Raw genomic sequence first — 19,462 nt, forward strand, 5'->3', positions numbered from 1 at the left:
TTAATATTAAAAATATTAGCTCAAAACTCTACTTTTGATTCAGTTTTGATGAGAAAGAATTTGATTGCAACAATTTACTAGAAAGAGTGCCTGATCTTTGATCTCCTGGGAATTCAGGCACTGCCAGTTGCGGCTTTAGAGCAGAGAGCACAAACCTGTTCTGGGCTCATGTAGAGTTTGGTCCCTACTTGTCCTGTGTGCCTGGCGTAAGCTGGCATTGGGGTAAGTACTGATTCCTCCTCCTCATCTTGGTCCATAGCAGTCACCAGTCCAAAATCCCCAACCTTTACTATGTCATCCATTGTGAAAAATATATTGGAAGGCTAAGAAAACAAAGAGGTGAAAAGAAAAAAAATATGTCAGTGATGAACAAGTCTCTGTGTTTCAGCTGACGCAGCACTCTGTTCGAATCCAGGTAAGCCACGCTGCCAAGGCTAAAAATGCTCATTAAACATCGGGTCAGCAGAACCAGCCAAGAATCTCAGCTGTTCAGGAAAGAGGAATTACTCCTGCATTAAGTAGTCTCCCTTCCTGAAACTCAGGCGGCTCACTCCTGTAGTCCAGTAGAGGTTTACTAGCACCACGTAGGTCTGCTGAGTAACACACAGAGGAGTGAGGAGCCGTTGGGAACAGCACAGAGAACTCTCCCCCTCTGGGTCACAGGGCAAATTCACACCAGATGCTGGGGTTCCGACTCCTCATCTTTTAAATTCCAATCTCTGGGCGCTAAACTCATTCACCATATTATTAGCCAGCAGGCAGCACATCCCCTTGATGTTAAATCAGAGTCATCGGAGGTCTGGGGACAAAGGCTGCTCCGCAGCTGGCACCGGGCACTTTAACCGTGGGAACAGCTGGTTGTGTAACAGAATTACACGTTTATTTTTGACAGAAGCTTAAGAACTTTGCAATTCACAAGAGCAGCAAGCGATGATCTGGCTTAACACTCTGTTAGCTTGTTTGCCACGTACCACCGTCCCTGGCTTAACCTGCTGATAAAGAGACTGCACTGAGATGCCCCCTTGCCAATGGTACGTGTCTCCGGTGGTTTTTCGAGAGACTGGCATTCTTGCTGACAGAACAGCACTGCACTGCATGAATGGCTGTTTCTGTGAAGCACAACCACTCCACCTCAGTTCCAAACACAGCCAGCCACACCGTTTTGGGGGAAGAACAGACTGATCCTGCAAGGGGGAGAAGCAGCAGAATTTATGTACGGGGAGAGGGCTCAGGCGTGGTGAAAAGGCAGGTGGGGCTGGGCAAGCTCCTCTCGGAGCTCCTGGACCTTTGAGGCTGGGAGAACACGGTCCATACTTTGACAGTATTTTTCCACAAGATTAAAGGACCACAAAGGTGACCTATTTTGTGGTTCTGAGGGACATGGTTTAGGGACCCTGGCAGTGCAGGGGAACGGTTGGACTCGATGATCTGAAAGGTCTCTTCCAACCAGGTGATTCTGTGATTCTATTTCAAAATCCATCCGACTTCCTCAATTAAAGATAAAGCCACTCTGAGCAAGAGAGAAACATGACAGAAAATAGGCTTGTTTTGTTTACACAACAGCAAGCTGCGATAAGCACTACAGAAATAGTTCTGTCTAAGTTCCACAGTGCCCACATCCTGCCTCTAAAACTGCCTTCTGAGCCAGGTTTTATCTCCCGCTGTATTTTCCTGTCATCAACGTCATGCCCTGCAGAGCCACAACTCATCTAGTGCACAAGAGGTCCTACCCTGGAAAGCCACAGCGCTCCCAGGCTCTTTGAAGCGTCTGTCCAGCACCTCCCCTCTGACTGCACACCCACGCTGACAAAAACCTTTGTGTCGGAATTCTAGCGCTCCAGGCACAAGCGTCCCCATCAGGGATTTGTATCCCATTGCCTTCATCTCCATTCTCCTCCTCTTCCAATGAACACGCAAGAAGTCAACAGGATCTGTCTTGCTTCTCAGAGCAAAATTCTCCCTAACACAAAGTTTTATGTCTTTACTTCTCTGCCTGAAAACAGACTGACCCCGAATGGGCTGGCGTGTAGTTTCTGCAGATTAAGGAGAATGGATTCTGCTATCACAAGCTGCCAGCAAAAGTAAGCCACCATGAGCACATTTGGAAAGTGGAAGCCTGAGGTGATGCCCACAATTTTGATTTAAGTCAGAAGGATACAGCCACCCTCTAGTTAAATTAATTTTGTCCCATGCACAAAGAAATTTCTCTCCGGGTTCTTCAATCAGAACAAGAATTCCCATTTTTTTCACAGATGTGAATAAGCTGCTCGCACATCTGGAGAACTACTGTTCAATTCAGTCAGCGCTGCAGAACATACCTCAGACTGTCCTTGCAGTTCTGAGAAACTCATCGCTTCCAAGCTGTCAAGCACGACGGACAGCTTATCCTGGGAGCCACAGTCACCTCCCTTGACAGACAGGCTGATGTTTCTGTACTCCACGTTCTCCAGCAGAATTTGAACTGCGACCTCTACACCTGCCTACCTCAACTCCGCCCATCTTGTCATCATGGTGTGTCTGATTAGTGGGAGCCTAATTAACACATCTCAATGTGCACCATTAATTTAAATATTTCAAAGATCTTCTTGAATCTTTTCACGCCCGTGCAGACAGATTTACTTCCACACAGGTCAGTGTGTTTATGCTGGTGTCAGTGGGAGCAAGAACTCGCCTCTGCTATCAGTTAGCTCTGCCTCTAGCAAAGGCAACACTGCTTTGTCTTGTAGGCTTTTTATATTTTAGTATTTATTTGCTTTTTAGTTATTTTTGCTATTTTAGTTTGCTGGCAGGAACTTAGGGCTGCATAACCAACCTCCTGGACAAATTACCAAACTGGGTGAGACATGTTTCTAGGAGCTTCTGAAAATTATAGAAAAAAAATAATTAAAAATACTGGCTGGTGTTTGGGCCACACAAACTGCCAGGATCCAAGAGAAACACCTATAAACGTGTGGGAAGTTTTCTATAGCAGGAAGCTGTTTGTTCAGGGGGAGCCTTTCCAAGTCGTTCATACCAAAAATAAAATGTCGTGTTCACATTGCTGCCAATATTGAAGCTTCGAGATGTTCCAGCTGTTGATTTGAGATTAGTACAGCTTGAAGTGAAGACCTACACAGGGTTCACTGAAGGGTGATCTCGGTAAAGACTGCAAGGGTTACGACGGACAGTATTGCTAAGGAAGGTTATTCATGAACACGTCTAGCAACGCGGTGGGACAGGGATTGAGTTACTTCTGCGGTCACTTTCTCAAGCTCTTGTTCAGGGCAATTGCTTAATGCCGAGTGGGAAAGAAAATCCTTGGGTGTGTCCATGAGTTTTTCTAACTTGGACTCAGCCTTTCAGCATTAGTGAATTTGAATCCCCTTTTACTGCCACATCCGAGATGGCATTTTTATCGTTTGTTCCTACTGATACCACGTGGTTACCACCTGAGGAGCTACAACAACGGCTGTAATCATTTCAGGATTTACTGCATAGAAGAATACCTATTAATGCCTCCTCAAATAAGCAAAGAGGAACAGGAACTGCCTCTCCACCATCTGGCAATAACAATCCATTTCTCTTATATAATTATTACATATATAGCTTAAAAATAATATATGTATCTTATTATAATAAGACTAACTTCAGCTGGGCTTTTTAATTAAATCCTGATATTTGGTACCATATACTGACACTTCCAGTGCTGAAAGCTCCAGCAAGATGAGGCACTGACACAGGACCAGAAGTAAAATGAAAGAAAAGTACGAAAAATTACTTGTGACTTAGGTTACGTTAAAGGTGAGGTAAAAACCACCTTCCCAGTCTTAACCATCTGGCTGTTAGCAGATGTTAAAAAGATTACAAATCCTTCAGAAAGCTGCTCTGTGAGAATTCAGCTCCATTACTAGACCAGTAATACTTAATTTTTCTTTCTCTAACCATGCTGCTTTTAGGCAATATTGCTCTAGAAATAAGATGGAATATATCCGAATTAGAGTCCTGGAATCATTTAGGTTGGAAAAGGCCTTTAAGATCATTGCGTCCAACCATAAACTTAACACTGCCATTTATCTGCTTCACGTGAAACGGCAGAACAGGATCCAAAGTGGCTTCCTCTGCCCCCCAGCTCAGCAGCAAACAGCCCCGGACAAAGAACCCGAGTTAAAGATGCCATGAAACAAACACAACTGCTCTGTGCCAGGTACAAGAGGTCTTGCTGTAAGAAAGCCTTTGATTGCACTAACGAACGATTAATGTTTATTTCCTGAAGCACTGCACCACAGCTCCAGGTTACTGTAGAGATGTTAACTCTGGTTTTCTAACACCCATGCTGAGGTCACTGCTAAGAGTCAACCATTTTAGCAGGATTTGTCTCCAGTGCCAAGTAAGTACCACAGACAAAAAATCCGTCACCTGTATCCACACACTCCTGATGTGTCAGTTCAGAGCAGAACTTGACACTGAGCTAAAGAGCCTGGCACTGCCACATTAGGAGCGGTCAAATTTGGAACTGCCGATGCTTGAGCATGTAACGCAGTGGAGGGACAGCTACCCTGTGTGCCATCTGAGTCAGTCCACCCGTGTCAGGAATTTTACAACACCTGAGACTTCTGCATACTTTGGGAACCGAGAATTCAAGATACAATAGATCCAGAGATAACCTCACCGTACAAAACCAGGAAACATTTGCCTGCAGGACACAGCCGGGAAATAACAAGTTACCACCAGAATCTACAAAGTTCAGTCATTTGGTGACGATCGTGCCAATAAATAAATAATTAAAACAACCCAACGCATTTCCTTCCGTAACCTACGAATACGAACCTTGAGATCCCTGTGCATTAATCCTTTGCTATGCAGAAAGTCAACTGCTTCAGCTATCTGCAGAAATATCTGCAAGCACTCTGTCCTTTCCCTCTCCTCTATCGTGCATCTTCTGCTCATCCAGTCTTTCAGGTTCTCTTTCCGGCAGAGCTGCATCTGGATGTAAAGGTACACCTTTGGAGAGGCGGGCTTGACTTTCTCTGCAGTGTTTTTAGAAAGGTCCAGGCTTAAACTTGTTGGCCTTGGTGGAGAAACAGAGAGGGGACTTCCTGAAGCAGATTTCTTGGTGTCAGATTCCTTTGTACTTTTTGCCTTATCCTCAGAAAGACTCTCATCGAGTGAAACATCAACTTTATCTTCCTTACTAGAAGCGTTGCCACAACCAGAATCCTCAAACACGATAGAAGAGGAGGTCCCTTCCCTCAGGTGTACACCAGGAGCAGCTGAAGAACAGATTTCCAAGGAGTGGCCCAGCTCGTTACTGTTGATGGTACCGTCTTCTACGTCACAGCCTGTGAGGACACTGTCCTGAAGGTTCAACACTGGATCTTCTGACTGGTGTAAGTCTCTGTTGTCTGTGGCAGAAAATTCCAGAGGAGAAAACTGGCTTCCAGATGAATCGGATTGACCACAGGGTATTCCCACAGACGGTCCCCCCTCTGATGAAGTGGCAATAACTTCTACGTGCTCCTTTGTAGAACATGGCTCTGTTCTGATCTTAAATGATGGGACATCCATCGGACTTGGAGAACTGAGGGGCCAGTCGGTGCTACAAGAACAAAATTGAGAGATGAATACTATAGAACTTCACTCCACTAGAAATGCATTTTCAGAAGCCCAGGTTTTAAAAACTGCTACCACTGAGAACCACGTCTTAAGTGTGGGAGTCACCAAAGACCAGGATTTGGCATCTGTTTGTTTGGGGTTTTTTTGAAAGAATAATGTTTTCTTATTGGGACAGGAGTGTTGATAAAAGAAAATATAGCAAGCTCTGCTGCCTGGATTCCCAATGTGCAATCAGGCTCATTTTCAGCTTGAAAAACTTCACTCCTTTAGAACATGCATTGCAATGACTATTTAAACTGCCTTGGACAAATTACAGCTGTGAAATGTTAATTTGATGCCTGAAATATAAAGGTCGCTGTATTCTAAAAATTGTTAGGCCTGTTAAGATGTTATTAAGAGACCATTAAATAGTCTTGTATTAGGCCTCATTCTTTAAACACTAACATACACCCACTTTCTCTTCACATCCTCTAACTCCTTTATCTAATTTTCCATTTTTAACCTACTTCTACCAAGCATTATAAATGGTCACTCTGATTATCCCTTGCATATTTCTGCAGAGATAATTCACTGAAGCACTGGCGTACTGAATCAGATCCATCCGAACCAAGACAACAAGGAGGACAAAAGTAGCGCAGAGGAACAAAGGCAGAGATGCCAAAGCTTAAAACTGAATCACAGCAGCAATGCTCCAACCTTCCAACCACCTGAGGATTTGATTACAGAAGTTAAATTAAGAACTACAAGAGGTTTCCTAAGCTCAAAGAAGGACCTTAACACAACAGAATGCCCAGAAACTGGGAGATACTAAGCACAAGTGTGATATATTTGCACCCTGTTGAACTGAACATGACAGGCTGAGTTAATAGCCATCTCTTTCCTACTTTCCATCTTCCTGGATCTTCTACCAGTTTTCCAGTGCTGTTGATGTACAATGTCAAACGAAATTGTTAAAAGAAAAAACCCCTTGAATTACCTTTCATCTTTTAACCACTGTTCATCCATCTTTTCCTGCCATCTCTCAGGTGGAGCTTCCAGCCACGCGTTGAAATACCGAACAATACCTGGATGCTCAAGTTTAGCTAATGCCTTGACTTCCCGCATCACCTTCTCGCGAGCCAGCTCCCTATGATTTGGGGTGAGGAAGACAACAGAGACACGGTCACATAAAGCAACAGCACAGTACAGACATTTCTGCAAAGGGTTTTAATCAAAGCTAGCCCAGTATAAACCAGGCTGGCAGTACTGCTCTTCAGACCAAAAGACAGGTATGTCTTCAGTTCCCCTGAGTATCTCCTTCAGGCTAGAAGTGTGGAGGAGCATGCTCCTAAGTATTTAGTTATCTCTTTTCAAATAATTACAGGTGGCTAAACTGAGAAGAAAAGGTTTATCTTGCTCTCAGCTATTTACACGGATAGAAAAAAAGACCACTGAACAGCAATGTTCTACAGGGATGTAGAAGACACTGACACAACAGACGACAGTCAGTAATACCTTAGGATTTCTTTTTTAATTGGTGTAACATAAGGAGACTGCATAGAGACTATTTCCGTTCTACAGACAGGAAAGCAGGTTGCCTGCTCTCTTACTGAAGTCAATAATCTCTCCTCATAAGACGGTAACTGGATGAAACGAGGTCAGATAGTTTTATTTAAGGAGTTTGAATATGCTTGGAAATGAATTTAGGCTACCTTAAATTTCTGAACAAAACCTTTAATCTTAAATAGTCACGCTTATTGAACACATTCGAAAATATAGTAATTCTAGATTTCATAGCTTTACCCCCTCCCTCTACTGGCCTGCCTGTTGCTGTTCTAACTTGAGATTTCCAGAAGCAGTGTCTCCCATCTCCCACTAAAAGGAACTGCTGCAAGCTCTGTGTAGGGTAATTCAGCAGCATGGCTTGACCACCTATGACTGGAAGAAAAGGTAGGGGTTGTAGGACCAGCAAATGAAACAAATGGACTCAGAGAAGCTGGTGAGGGAGAGAGAGAGAGGAAAGAGAAGGTGGAGTAGGAAAGGTAAGGAGAGGAAGGAGAAAAACAAATTAACAGCGCTGCAAATAACTGGTCCTGTTATCAAAGGCTCTATTCATCAGGGAAATCAAAGGAGTTCCCCTGTAGCCGCAGCGTCCTCCCAAGGGCCCTGCTACGCGGGTACTTTAGCCAAGCAGGTCACCCTTCTGCTGTGATTACATATGCCAAACTCTTGAAGCCAAAACTACATCAGCCCCCCCATTAAAAAGTGTGTCATTCATCCAAATGTAGTGGCTGGGAAATCAGTTCAGGAACAGATGGTTCAGTGTAGGACGGGATCCCACCATTCATTCATTACTTCTAGATCTTGACAAACTCATTCATTACCTGTTAGGCAAACGGATCCTTTTGATGGCATAGTTGCAGTCATCCACTTTATTTCTGGCTTCAAAAACTACTCCAAAACCTCCACGACCCAGACACTGAATTGGCTCAAAATCTGTCAGGTATCTGGGAGAAGGGTGTGAGGATGGGACAGAAGAATGGAGGGAGGACACAGGAGAAAAATGCATTAGTAGCAATCGAAAAATAAAGTCATTTATGACTAAGAGTGAAATATTTCTGTACAGGCAAAACATACTGAATGACTTGAAGCAGTTTTCCCCTGCTCACCCCCTGAGGCAAGCAGATGGCTCCCTATTTATGAAACGGACAGTTGCTGATTATGCATTTATTCAGTGTCTATCACAGCCCAGCAAGATCCATTATGCATGCCCAGCACACACTGAAGACATTTTCAGAATTACCAGGTTCCACGCTTACTGGATCATGGACCATGAGTATGTAGCCCAAGGTTCCAAACCCAAACTAGGTGGTGACAGTTAAGTTTTTCCAAATCATGATTTGTCTTTAACTGCACCCCAAACACCTATTTCTGCAGCCCTTCCAAAACATCCCTGTTCTTAAATCTCACTGCCCTTCTTATTCTTCCGCATTTTAAATTCCCCAGTTCTGACTTTTACTGAGTTACAAATGTACAGGAAATGGTCACATTTTCTCCAGAGTATCATGACATGCCCCTATACACTCTGCCATCCTAACCAACCCCTTCACAACAGCTACAGAGGTTCCAAATATAGTCTGCTGACTCTGCAGGGTATATAAACCATCATCTGTTTCCATCTGCAACTGCCCTCCTCTGCTTTCATCCATAAATATAGAAACAGAGGCAGTAAACACTGATCAAGGCCTCCAAGAAGCAATCACCCATTTCACACTGCAGCAGGAAGCATGAGAGCAACATTCCTGACCCCAGGTATCCTGTAGACTCTCCGGGACTGCTTAAACTAATCATAGCTGCCACCTCCCATCGGGAACGAGTGACGGGCTTCTTTGTGGCAGTTGCTGAATACTCTGCGGAGTCGGAGGACTAGGACAGGGTAGGTAAGAACAAGTGAACACCTCGTCTTTCCTCCAGAGAATATCAGCTGTCACATGGACTAGAAACCCTGTACATGTTGTGCTGAACTGAGCTCACCTTGACACGTATCCCGAGTTCTTGACATCACTCCAGCTGCTGTCTTTAACTTCTCCACAAGTGGGCTCGTATTTACTATCGGTCTGACACTGGGTTTCGGATTCCTTCCGCAGCTAACAAGGGTTACCAAAACAGGAACAAAAACCAAACAAATTCAACTCCCTAAATACCTGAGAGCAATTTGTACCCCTAAATACAGCATTAAATAATTTCCAGAGACCTCAGATATGGTTGAAGCAGTTAAGCAAATTGTGTGTGGCAGCTGACAGCCTTCACAGAGAGATAGAACAATAAATTGAGGCTTTTGATTTTGTTATCTCATTAGTTATTAACTTATTAATACTACCCATTGCAGACTCAAAACCAAAAGAAAAGTCTAGAATAACCCCTTCTGTATTTAGGACTCAAAAAAATACTTACTCTGCTATAAGGATGGGGATGGAAAAGTTTGCGAACAATAAAAGTTGTGGCAACAATGCAAAATATAATGGTGCCAACAATTTCCTTCCACCAGTGAAGCAGAAGCACAGGATCTTTTTTGCGAATGTTCTTGTAGTTCGTATCATCAAAAAATCGAACTGTGATCTGGGTGCTACGTTTGTTTCTCTCTCTCTTGTAGTAGGGTAAGTAATAACCATTATCTGTGTAGAAGAGACACAAAGAGGGCATAGCATTACTTCTAGGTAACCACCAAACACCTTTGTCTTCTCGTTAACAGGTTTCCTCAACAGACACAGGCTATTTTTGTTTCCACGCCCCATGATTTTAAATGGCACGTAAGCAAATTCAGTTCATCGAGGTTGTGTACGTCATGGCAACTCGGTCTCCCAGCAAAGTTTACCACCTCTTCAGAAGGCGCCGATAGCTTTAAACCAGAGTATCTTCCGTACAGAAAACTTGATACCGCCAGCCTGAGACTCTAGCAATTTCTGAAAAAAATAATTGATGAGCTTTTTCCCCTCGGACCAGCTATCAGCGTCTACGGCAGCACGCACAGTACCTCTGCAGCAGCAACCTCTCCAACTCTGAAGTGCTTTGAGAGGCACTAATTTGTACACCACGTACACCACGATTTGGAAATCCTAGTTTGGGCCATAATTTCCTCACTTGTTAAATGTTAAAAAAATACTCATATTTAAGAGCAAACAAATGGCCATGTGTTGAATTTCACAGGTAATAAATGGAATAAATACACGGCTCTTTGAAACTCTTCAAGCTTTGGAACTTCAACCTACCGTAGGGATACTGCAGAACTGAAAGTGCTCCGTTACTGTACTCCTCGTGAGAATACTTGTCATTGCTGAGACACTTATCGAACTCATCGGACCCCACCAACACTGGAGTCCTGGAAGGGGAATCTAAGCATAGAAAGACACAATTTTCTGAGCTGAATTGTTATAAAAATTCAGTTATTTGTTAATTTAATGAGAACCCCAATTGCATAATCTTAGAAAATATCTCTTGGCCCAGACCATAAGAACCAAAATTAATGCAAGAAAACATTAAGGAGGCTACTTTATGGTAACAGTTAACATCCCTCCCCCTTGCCAAAATACTAGTTTTGGACAACTCAGTTCATTTGTTGTCACATCACTGCAAAAAACCCTTCTATTTGTTGAAAAACTTCATCTAGAAGATGCAACATTTCGTTATTAAAAGAGACTCTGTCAAATCAACAGTAAAAGAAAGCAGACATTAAAGATTTAATCAGAAAAAAAAAAAAGCCAATTAATAAAGCACAGAGAGGGTTCCTGAACTGGTTTGCAGCTGGAAACAGTAGACTAGTTTGAAACCTACTGGAAATCAGAAAGATGTCCTGTCTTTTCAGAGCTAAGACAGTGAACGGAACTCTGAATTGTTACTTACGGATTAAAGGTTTCCATTTGATTTTGGGAAGAGGAATAATTGCATTATCTTTCCGGGATTCCAGAGCCTTTGGGTTGGTGGGAAATTTCTCAGAAATTCTGACCGATGATTGAAGATACAACTGGCCCCTGTACATACCTAAATAATAAACCAGAGAGCATGTTAGTCGTCAGGTTCAGTTCTCAGAGTAAAACTGCCCAGTTAAAATATGTGGTTAAAAACACTTCTGAAAATATTTATATTCAGAGAATCTGAGATACTGACTCTGCTGGCTAGGCTGGATGAATTCAAGGAATATGTTCCCTCTGTTCTAGAAAAAACAGGAGATCAGGCCATCTCATTTTCAGCTGGAGAGGTGGTGCCACAGAACAACGCCAACTATTTTTAAGAGCTACAAAGCAGCTTAGGCTTTGCAGAGGTAAGGCTTCTGTCAAACTTCCCACACTTGTTAATGCTGGTGCAGATTACTCCTCAACAGCCGCTACCAGGAAGGCTGCAACAATCTGACTTCTCCCAAGCATCACCCTTTATCTGTGCAACTACTAACAGGAAAGCTACAAGGTCTGAAGACTTACAGCAAAAGGCTAAAGAAACCAAGTCTTAGAGTCCAGGAGTCTTAGGGAGAGGAGAGGAACAAGGACGTGGGGCCACAATTCCAAATTACCACGAACCACATCCAATGAATTCTGACAGCTGGTTGAAAACATAAAATCTTAACTGAAATTTCTTCATGGTAAGTTACTGTCATCAGAGTAGAGGAAAAAAATTCATGTGGCAAATCGGTGGTTTCGAGGGAGATGTTGCTTATTGCTCAGCGAGCAACAAGACTGCCTTGGTAACTGTAAACCTGTCTTTGAAGGTTTCAAGGTTTTCAGTCATCTCTAGTGTATCAAAACTACAAAGCAGTCAAAGGTTTCAGAATCAAAATGGGAAAGTTTTATGGTTTTGAAATGTTTTGTGTTTTAGAAAGGAAAATAAACAAATAAAAATCACTCTTTTAACTATCCCTGTTTAGGCTGAACAGTCATAGCTGTTAATTCTGCCATAGCCAAAGGTATACTGTACCTCCTGTAACAATCAGAATTTCTAAGACGAGTACACAGAACTCTGATGTTGAAGGACACCAGCAGAGCAGGCTAGGAAGAGATGGGAACACGTCTCGCTACCTTTTGAAAGCCTTTAAATCAGGTCAAGGTGCCTTTCTGGGATATGTACCTGTTAGAGAAGCCTCAATTTTTTGGCATTTATGAAGCAACGTGGGTCATATTTTGCAGCCTTCATTATACATCAACCTGGATGTGTTACAGCTTCCCCTCAACTGTAATCTACCAGTACAGAAAGATCTGCTTTTCTACAACCTCAACAGAGAAAAGAATAATGTTTCCTACAGAAAATGCTGCCATCAGTGTCTCACCCAAATAGACGCTGGATTCTGTGGCCCCTCTGGCAGCTTCCACGAGATCTTCTTCATCTTCCAGAACTTCACTGTTTGCAGTGTAACTTGTGTCATCAAACAGACTGATTGGAATTACTTTGCCATCCTTAACCAGCCACGCAGAAGCAATTGGAGTGCAAAACTGAAGAAGAGAGAGGGAACCGGAAAATTAGCGACAAACGCTAAACAACGCGCTTCGATTCCTTGGTTTAGTTCTTGTAACAGATGTAGCAGCTGAAAGTCAGAACTTCAGTTAAAAAAAATTACAAGCAGATGTGTGCTCCTTTAGGAGGAGAGCACTTGAAACCCAAGATGACAGACATCATCTGTGATGCTGCAGAACTTTTGATTTGCTAACATTGAATGTTCTGCCTTTTCCCCTACCTGGTATTCCCATTCCAGATGTCCTCCTCGTTTGTTGAAAGCCATCACCTTCCAGTCAGCTACTGAGACCTTTATCACCGTATCTTTCGTCACAGCTTCCTGCTCATCCACATCCGAAATGACTTTTGTTTCTTCTTTGTTCGTATTTGATTTAAAATTGCTCTCAATATATCCGGCTCTAGTTTCAATATCTGGGACATAACGCAGCTCAAAGTGACCAACGCTGAAATTCCACCTTAAAGAAAAAGAGAAAAACTTTGTAAAACAACTTACATATTCCAAGGAAGTCCCAAATCCTCTGTCCAGAAGATCCTTCGTCTGAATTACCTGTATCTGGCCCATATTTTCACAGTAAACTCAAACTGTCAGATCAGCGTAACTGTACCAGAAGGGGGAGTGCTAATCCAAACCAAACAAACTGAGAAACCTTGTCCCAACATGATGGGTGAGTTGAGAAAACAGCTGGTGAAGCAGGACCAATGGAGTAAGGTGAGGGCAATTACCAAAGGATGACCAATAGATGTATGGTGAGGGCAATTAAAATCACCAGGATGGGTCTGTTCAGTAGGAAAATGTTATGAGGCTCATGAAAGCATCGCGTGTAAAGCATTCAGGAAGCAGCATTCTACACAAGACATTGTGTAGAATTTATTTCATTAATAACGCGGATTTCATTTGAAATGTAAGGTTTTTCAAGCGGGGGTAGGTGGTGGGGGGGAGGGCAATGCTTCTTTTTTTCTGTTTTAATCCCACACTCAGCATAACACAGGATCTCTTTGACAGGTACTTCATGAAACGAGGACTGCTCGTGTCCCACAGGCTAGCACTAGAAAAAGACAGCTGTATAAGGAACACGGAGTTGTCCTGCATCGCCAAAAACTCTTTAATTTCTGCAAACCAACAAACTAGGGTGGAAACTGGAAATTATTTTCAAAATGAGAAAGAATACTTCTTTTCTTTTTCCCATGATCCAGAGAAGATACAGATGGGAAAGGATGGCAAGTCTGAACAGCACGAAGGGGCAAAATATTTCTTGAAGAGTATGTGTGGATACCCAAAATTTCCTGGGACCAGTCTGGCAACCAGCAGGAGCCCAAACTGTCTCCTGAAAGACTTTACACCCTTATGGTAAAAACTTAGATTTTATGTGTTCAATGGACTTATTAAGTTTTTCTTTCTCCGGATTAAAACCCCAGATCTACTGTGTAAACTCCATAGCGGCCACGCTGTGTCACCAGGAAAGCACCTCTGTTTCTGCCTACCAAGACGGGAGGATTCGGGTGTACAAGATGTCATACTTTGTTTTGAAAGAGATGTACAAAGGGAAAAGCATGTTTTTGTGACACAGCCCTCCCTGCCCGTACCAGTCTCCAAGAACCACAGAACCCAAGATTTCTCTTTCAGACATCGGATCTGCTCATCTACTGGAGCTGTAACTAGGTTCTGTGCTTCACCACAGACGCCCGACCTGCCACACCCTGCTGCGAACAGAAGAGGGAGCAGGGGAACCGGGAACGGCTAGCGAGAACTGAAAAGGCAATCAGAAGGTTGTAAGACGACTTTTAAGCCGTCTCCTTTGTACAAAAATCAACAGCTGGAACAAACATAAGTGACATTTGTCTTATGCAGCAGAGCAGCAACAAACTCTTCTGATGTGTGCAAAAATAAGGGGAGTAATTTTAATTGGATTTAGAAGGAATAAATATGTGCACGTATCTCTTCTGTCTACTCATCTATGAAACTGCAGTTCCAGCTGTTTTTCAAAAGCACTGAAGAACAAAGGGGTCCGATCCCGGCCAGCAGACTGCTGCATTCCTTTGGTTAACAATCTAAACTCCCTTGCGCAATTTCTAGTCCAATGAGAGTAAAAAGAAGGTCAAGTCCTTAAAGCATGATGTATTAAGAACTTACCTCTATCGGATTGTTTCTGAACAGCTCTTACACTTACTTTTCATTGCCACTGCGTGGCCCAACAGCACGGACTGTCTTCTGGGTTCGGTGCAAGAGGAGCGTCTCTTCCTGTTCTGCCTCATCATCGTCCCACCGGCGACAGCCCATGGCTGAGCAGATGTACTTCACCTAAGGCACAAGGCAAGACTCGCACATGTGTCCAAGTTCTGAAGAACTTCAGGACAAGCAAACATAAGCAACAGCAACGTTCAAAGCTGACCATCCTTACAGGTGACTTAGAGCTCTGTGATTTTAGGTGCTGCACTTAAGGGATGTCGAAAAGCCTGGTTTAAGAGATAAGGGCTTTTCAGAACTCGAATTTTCGGAAGTTTCTAGGAGGTCTACAGTTTGGGCTGTTTTGACCACCTTTGGATATTATTTTGCACATATTTCTAGTTCTAACAGAAAGCAACCTTAGCTCTCTCTTTTCCCACTATTTCTATGTTTCTATGGACATTGAAAGAACATTCTACAAGACCCACAGCATAATTCTGCTTTTGAGCTGTATTTGTCTCAGCATAACTCTGTTAGGTCCAAATGAAGTCCTACTGATTTTCCTCTTCAGTGCAGGGCCTTCCCCCTTTGCCTTGTAGGCTACTAAAGGGGCAAGACAACCCTACTTAGCTCTCACGGTTACACAGGCTTTGCAGCCTCAAACAGAATTCGGGTTATACGAGCTATTGTATTTTGAAAAGGGAGTTGAACACCCTTTCAGGAATTCTGCATCAACATTACACTGTCAAAGACAACAGAGTGACCAAACTCCTAAGGAGGAAGAGTCAGGCACTATTTCCTGTATGAAGTACCTTTGCTACTGTCAGCATAAGCCAGGAATCAAAGCAGAAACCAAAATTTCCACTTCCTGAACGTGGTGGGGAGGAGCAGTCTGCTGGGGCACAGTACCCTCTGCTATCAGTGAGGAAACCAACACAATTTCATGAACTCTTGGTTTGGGTCTATGCTCTTTATCACTGGTGATCGCTCTATGCCGTGCCACCGAAGTGTTCTACGTTAAAATGCACGGCCACAATTAAAATACTGAGTTTTGGAAAACAAACATTGCAAGTTTAAAACTTTTCAACTTGTTTTAAAATGCACCAACATTTCTGATTTAGCAAATGTCTGTTCTTCACTCACAATCTACGAGCACTTTAATGACATCTGACATTAAGGAGGGGGAGAAGGGCGTCAATTCTAGGACTCGGAATAATTCAATTAATTCTGGTGCTCTTTTCTAGCCTTTTTCTTTTATGTTTGTGTTTCTTTCAAAATATATACTTTTAACCAGTGGATTTCAGAAGAAAAATACCTTCTGAACTAGTCTGAGAGCAAGTAGGTTTTAGCTTCTGCACATGACTTTAAACTGTAAGGAAAACTTATTCTAGGAGACAGTGAACTCTCTGACAACAACTATGAATCTTAAACTTTTGCATATGTTGAATGTTTTTCTTGTTTTCAAGCAGCTATCCCTCATTAGTTGTGAAAACAGCGTCACCTAAAGTCTTCTTTGATATGCATGAAGCTGAACAGCAAAGTCTACTTCAAGCAGAGCAATATGATAAAGCTGAACTCTCCCAGGTCAGCAGAAAGGGTCATCCCTCTTCTTTCCCCTCACTCATCTCTGGTCGCAAAAGCCTTGTCCCTTCACTTGAGCTGGCTCTGGCACTCCCCAACCCCTCGCTGAGCTGGCTACAGCTAACCCAGCACAAAAGAAAACCAATACAAAAGGAACAGTTTTTTGTTGGCTTAGCAAGTGGCACTCAGCTTAGCAAAGGGTGAGGCAAGCGTTAAAGCCAGCCCAGGGGATGCAGCGGGTGCTCCCAGGCAGGAGGAGATACAGGGAGGGGCTCAGCCACACCTCTGCCTGCACCAGCCGCACTCCCCCCCTTCGCTGCCCAAGTGCTCAGATTCTGCTCTGCTGTGCCGTGCAGTTGTACACTTGGGCTGCACTGCAGTTTAAATCTCAAGAGCACCCCGTGTGCCAAACAGTGCTCAAAACACACGTACACAAGGTAACTTTTCAGGCTCTTACCTTCCCTGAGTATGAGCTCAGCCCATAGGTCGTCAAAGACTTTCCTCCAACTAAGACAACGTCCTCGCCAAATTTGTAGGATGACTCGAGAAGAGACTCTACTGTGAAAGGAACTGCTTCCATGCTCTCTCGATCCCGATCCCACTGGAAAAGGTCCCCGTCCAAGGAAGGGATTATCATCTTGTTTCCGAATACCTGAGGTAATTGAATTGGAGGTTAGCTCCCGTTTCACCACAGTTCTGTCAAACACGCACACCACAAATGGAAACAGAACGCTGTATAAGCAAGTACAATGCACTATATTCTGGTGCCCTGTTTCATACCCCAGAGTCATATTTTTCAAAGTTATATTGAAGACAGAAGACTTTCAGTCTGAAAGTTAAAGCTCCATCAGTTGACGAGTATTCATCCGAGCTGTGGAGAACTCAAGACGGGGAGAAGCACTCTTGAAGAGGCAGTCACAGTTAAAGTGCAAGTTTTGCCCATTATTTGTGCTAGTTTCAAGACAGTGGCATTGTAGGTAAAGTTCTGCTTCACTGGTGTTAATTTCCACAGCTAGTTTACTACAGGATCCTTTTAATTTATACACAGAATCATGCTCTCTAGATCAGAAGACTGAATTCGGTTTTAAAAGAAAAGCTGAGATTCTTCTACAATTAACGACTGCTCCAGAATATCTGTCCAAAGAAACAAAAAAATCTTCACCGGGATACAGTTTTTCATCCATTACACTGAGATTTTCCAGGAGATAGGAAGTGAGTCATTGTCAGTGAGGACTAAGGGACTTATTAAGAAACTCATTATTGGCAGGAGAGACCGTAACTAATCCTGCGGAGCCACAGTGGCTGTGCCTATCAAGAACGGCGAGCAACTGTAATTCCCATAATCTCAGCTTTTGAGGATATGGATGAACACGGAGGATTTTAACGCTTTTTCAGAACCTCTGTCCATTTGGGCAGTATCCTACAACATAATGACATTAAATTCAGATACTTTACACAGTAGGATTTAAAGTCTGCTTCTGGTACATGTCTGTCAGTCACTTCTCACGAACCACTCCTGCTCAGACGCCAAGACACAGATGGGTATTACAAAGCCATACAAAAGATCCAAAAGGTTTCTGGTTATTATTTCCGGAACCACTATGAGGATCTGAAAACCACACCTTCTGCATGACTAAAATTTTCTCTGACATGAGACTTTTTATTCCTCTAACTGGGTCACAGACAAGCAAACAGCACCTAAACAGGGAGGGAAAGACAGACCTTGAAATGCGCATATGTCACGACTACGATCTTACACCCTTTGACACACCTCATTCAAAAAGAAAATTCAGGTGAGTTACCCGCAACACTGGTGACTATATGTAAGATCCCAAGAGGATCCAACAATGATGCTTTCTGGCTTTGAAAAGCCTCACGATGACTGACAATGAAAGTAAAAACTCCTCTCAGGAGCGCAATGTGGAATAGACGTTCACATTCAAGAGCAGTCTTGGGTCTTGCAAAACAAAGGCATGCAGATTTGGGCAAATACCTTATTAAAAACAAAAGATGCCAGTCCCAAAGTTGCAGCTGTGACCATGCTGGAGTATCTTGCTAAAACATTCAACGCAGAAGAGTAACATCATAAAATGGTTTTGTAATCGATTCCTTCAGAAATGCATCATAATTTTGATGACGCTTTTAGCCTGTGCAGCTATGCTTTGCATTAATAAATCCTCTGTAAGGTTTCTGCACGTGGTCTAGGTACCTGCAAGTAGTTTGGAGGCCCATGCTCACCTCCAGCAAGATGAGATATTCCATACATAAATAAGAACGATTAGCAAAGGTTCTTTTTATATGCAGCTTTCCAAATATACAAAATCCCAACCGGCTCCTGTACCACTGCTCCAGCACACAGGGCGAAGCCCAAACCCAGCCATCAGCTGACTTCAGAAAGTCAGATCCTGAAGAAATTCTACTGGTCACCAGTCAGCTAAATTCATATCATGTGGTCAAACCACACACGTGCCAGTGGCAGCCACCTGCAAGTTCAGACTTTCAGATACCCTTGACTCTACTGCAATGGCTTCGTAACGCAGCGTACTCCAAGGGCTGTGGACCATCCCATCGGCTTGTGGGGAGAGGAGGCAGTGGTGCAAACTGCCCAGGAACTGCTGCTGAGCCAGGGGGGCTTTCGGCGGAGAACTCTGCGGGCTCTGGGGACAGTGCGGTACATGTCACCTTAAGCATCTCACTTGTCCTGAAGCTCCAGTGTCTGAGTATGAAATTTTCCACAGCAAACAACAAGCAAAACGTTGGCCATGCCTGGGAACCACACACCCAAATTCTCAACCCGCTAGAAGCTCAACCCAACAACAGACACTTGTGTACTCCCAAGATTCAGGTCAAATCAGGTCATGGCTGGTATGCCTCAAAACATTCCCCAACAGTGGGGCACTGCCTGCTCGTCTGTTAGAACCTCGGTCCCCATCAGCTGCAGAAGACAGACAAGACCTCTTCGGTCAGCTGAGCACCTGCCCCTGCTCCCAACCTTGAGGGCAGCTACGGGAGCAGCACGTCCTGTGCGACACTGGGAAAGAAAGGCTGAGAAAAGACACAACTGCTGTTGCTGAACACACCAGGAAAGAGCGAGCTACTGCACTGAAGGACAATGCCAGAGTGAAAAAAATGGCGGGGGGGGGGGGG

General features: G+C 43.5%; 1 protein-coding gene across 1 annotated transcript in view; it reads right to left on the reverse strand.

The window, feature by feature from the left end:
• Window positions 1-155: 155 nt before the first annotated feature.
• The window catches only part of EIF2AK3 (eukaryotic translation initiation factor 2-alpha kinase 3), a gene marked incomplete at both ends in the record, with an annotated part of 30,799 nt that continues 11,492 nt past the window's right edge, over window positions 156-19,462 (reverse strand). Inside the window, 12 exons of the mRNA XM_010145010.1 lie at window positions 156-323; window positions 4,807-5,575; window positions 6,569-6,718; window positions 7,956-8,078; window positions 9,106-9,218; window positions 9,526-9,746; window positions 10,341-10,463; window positions 10,972-11,109; window positions 12,386-12,548; window positions 12,791-13,025; window positions 14,739-14,869; window positions 16,773-16,967. Of these exons, the coding sequence (XP_010143312.1) occupies window positions 156-323; window positions 4,807-5,575; window positions 6,569-6,718; window positions 7,956-8,078; window positions 9,106-9,218; window positions 9,526-9,746; window positions 10,341-10,463; window positions 10,972-11,109; window positions 12,386-12,548; window positions 12,791-13,025; window positions 14,739-14,869; window positions 16,773-16,967 (2,529 nt within the window). The remainder of the gene's footprint in view (window positions 324-4,806; window positions 5,576-6,568; window positions 6,719-7,955; window positions 8,079-9,105; window positions 9,219-9,525; window positions 9,747-10,340; window positions 10,464-10,971; window positions 11,110-12,385; window positions 12,549-12,790; window positions 13,026-14,738; window positions 14,870-16,772; window positions 16,968-19,462) is intronic.

This window comes from Buceros rhinoceros, unplaced genomic scaffold, assembly GCF_000710305.1.
Source record: "Buceros rhinoceros silvestris isolate BGI_N320 unplaced genomic scaffold, ASM71030v1 scaffold15331, whole genome shotgun sequence".
Classification (NCBI taxonomy): Eukaryota; Metazoa; Chordata; class Aves; order Bucerotiformes; family Bucerotidae; genus Buceros; species Buceros rhinoceros.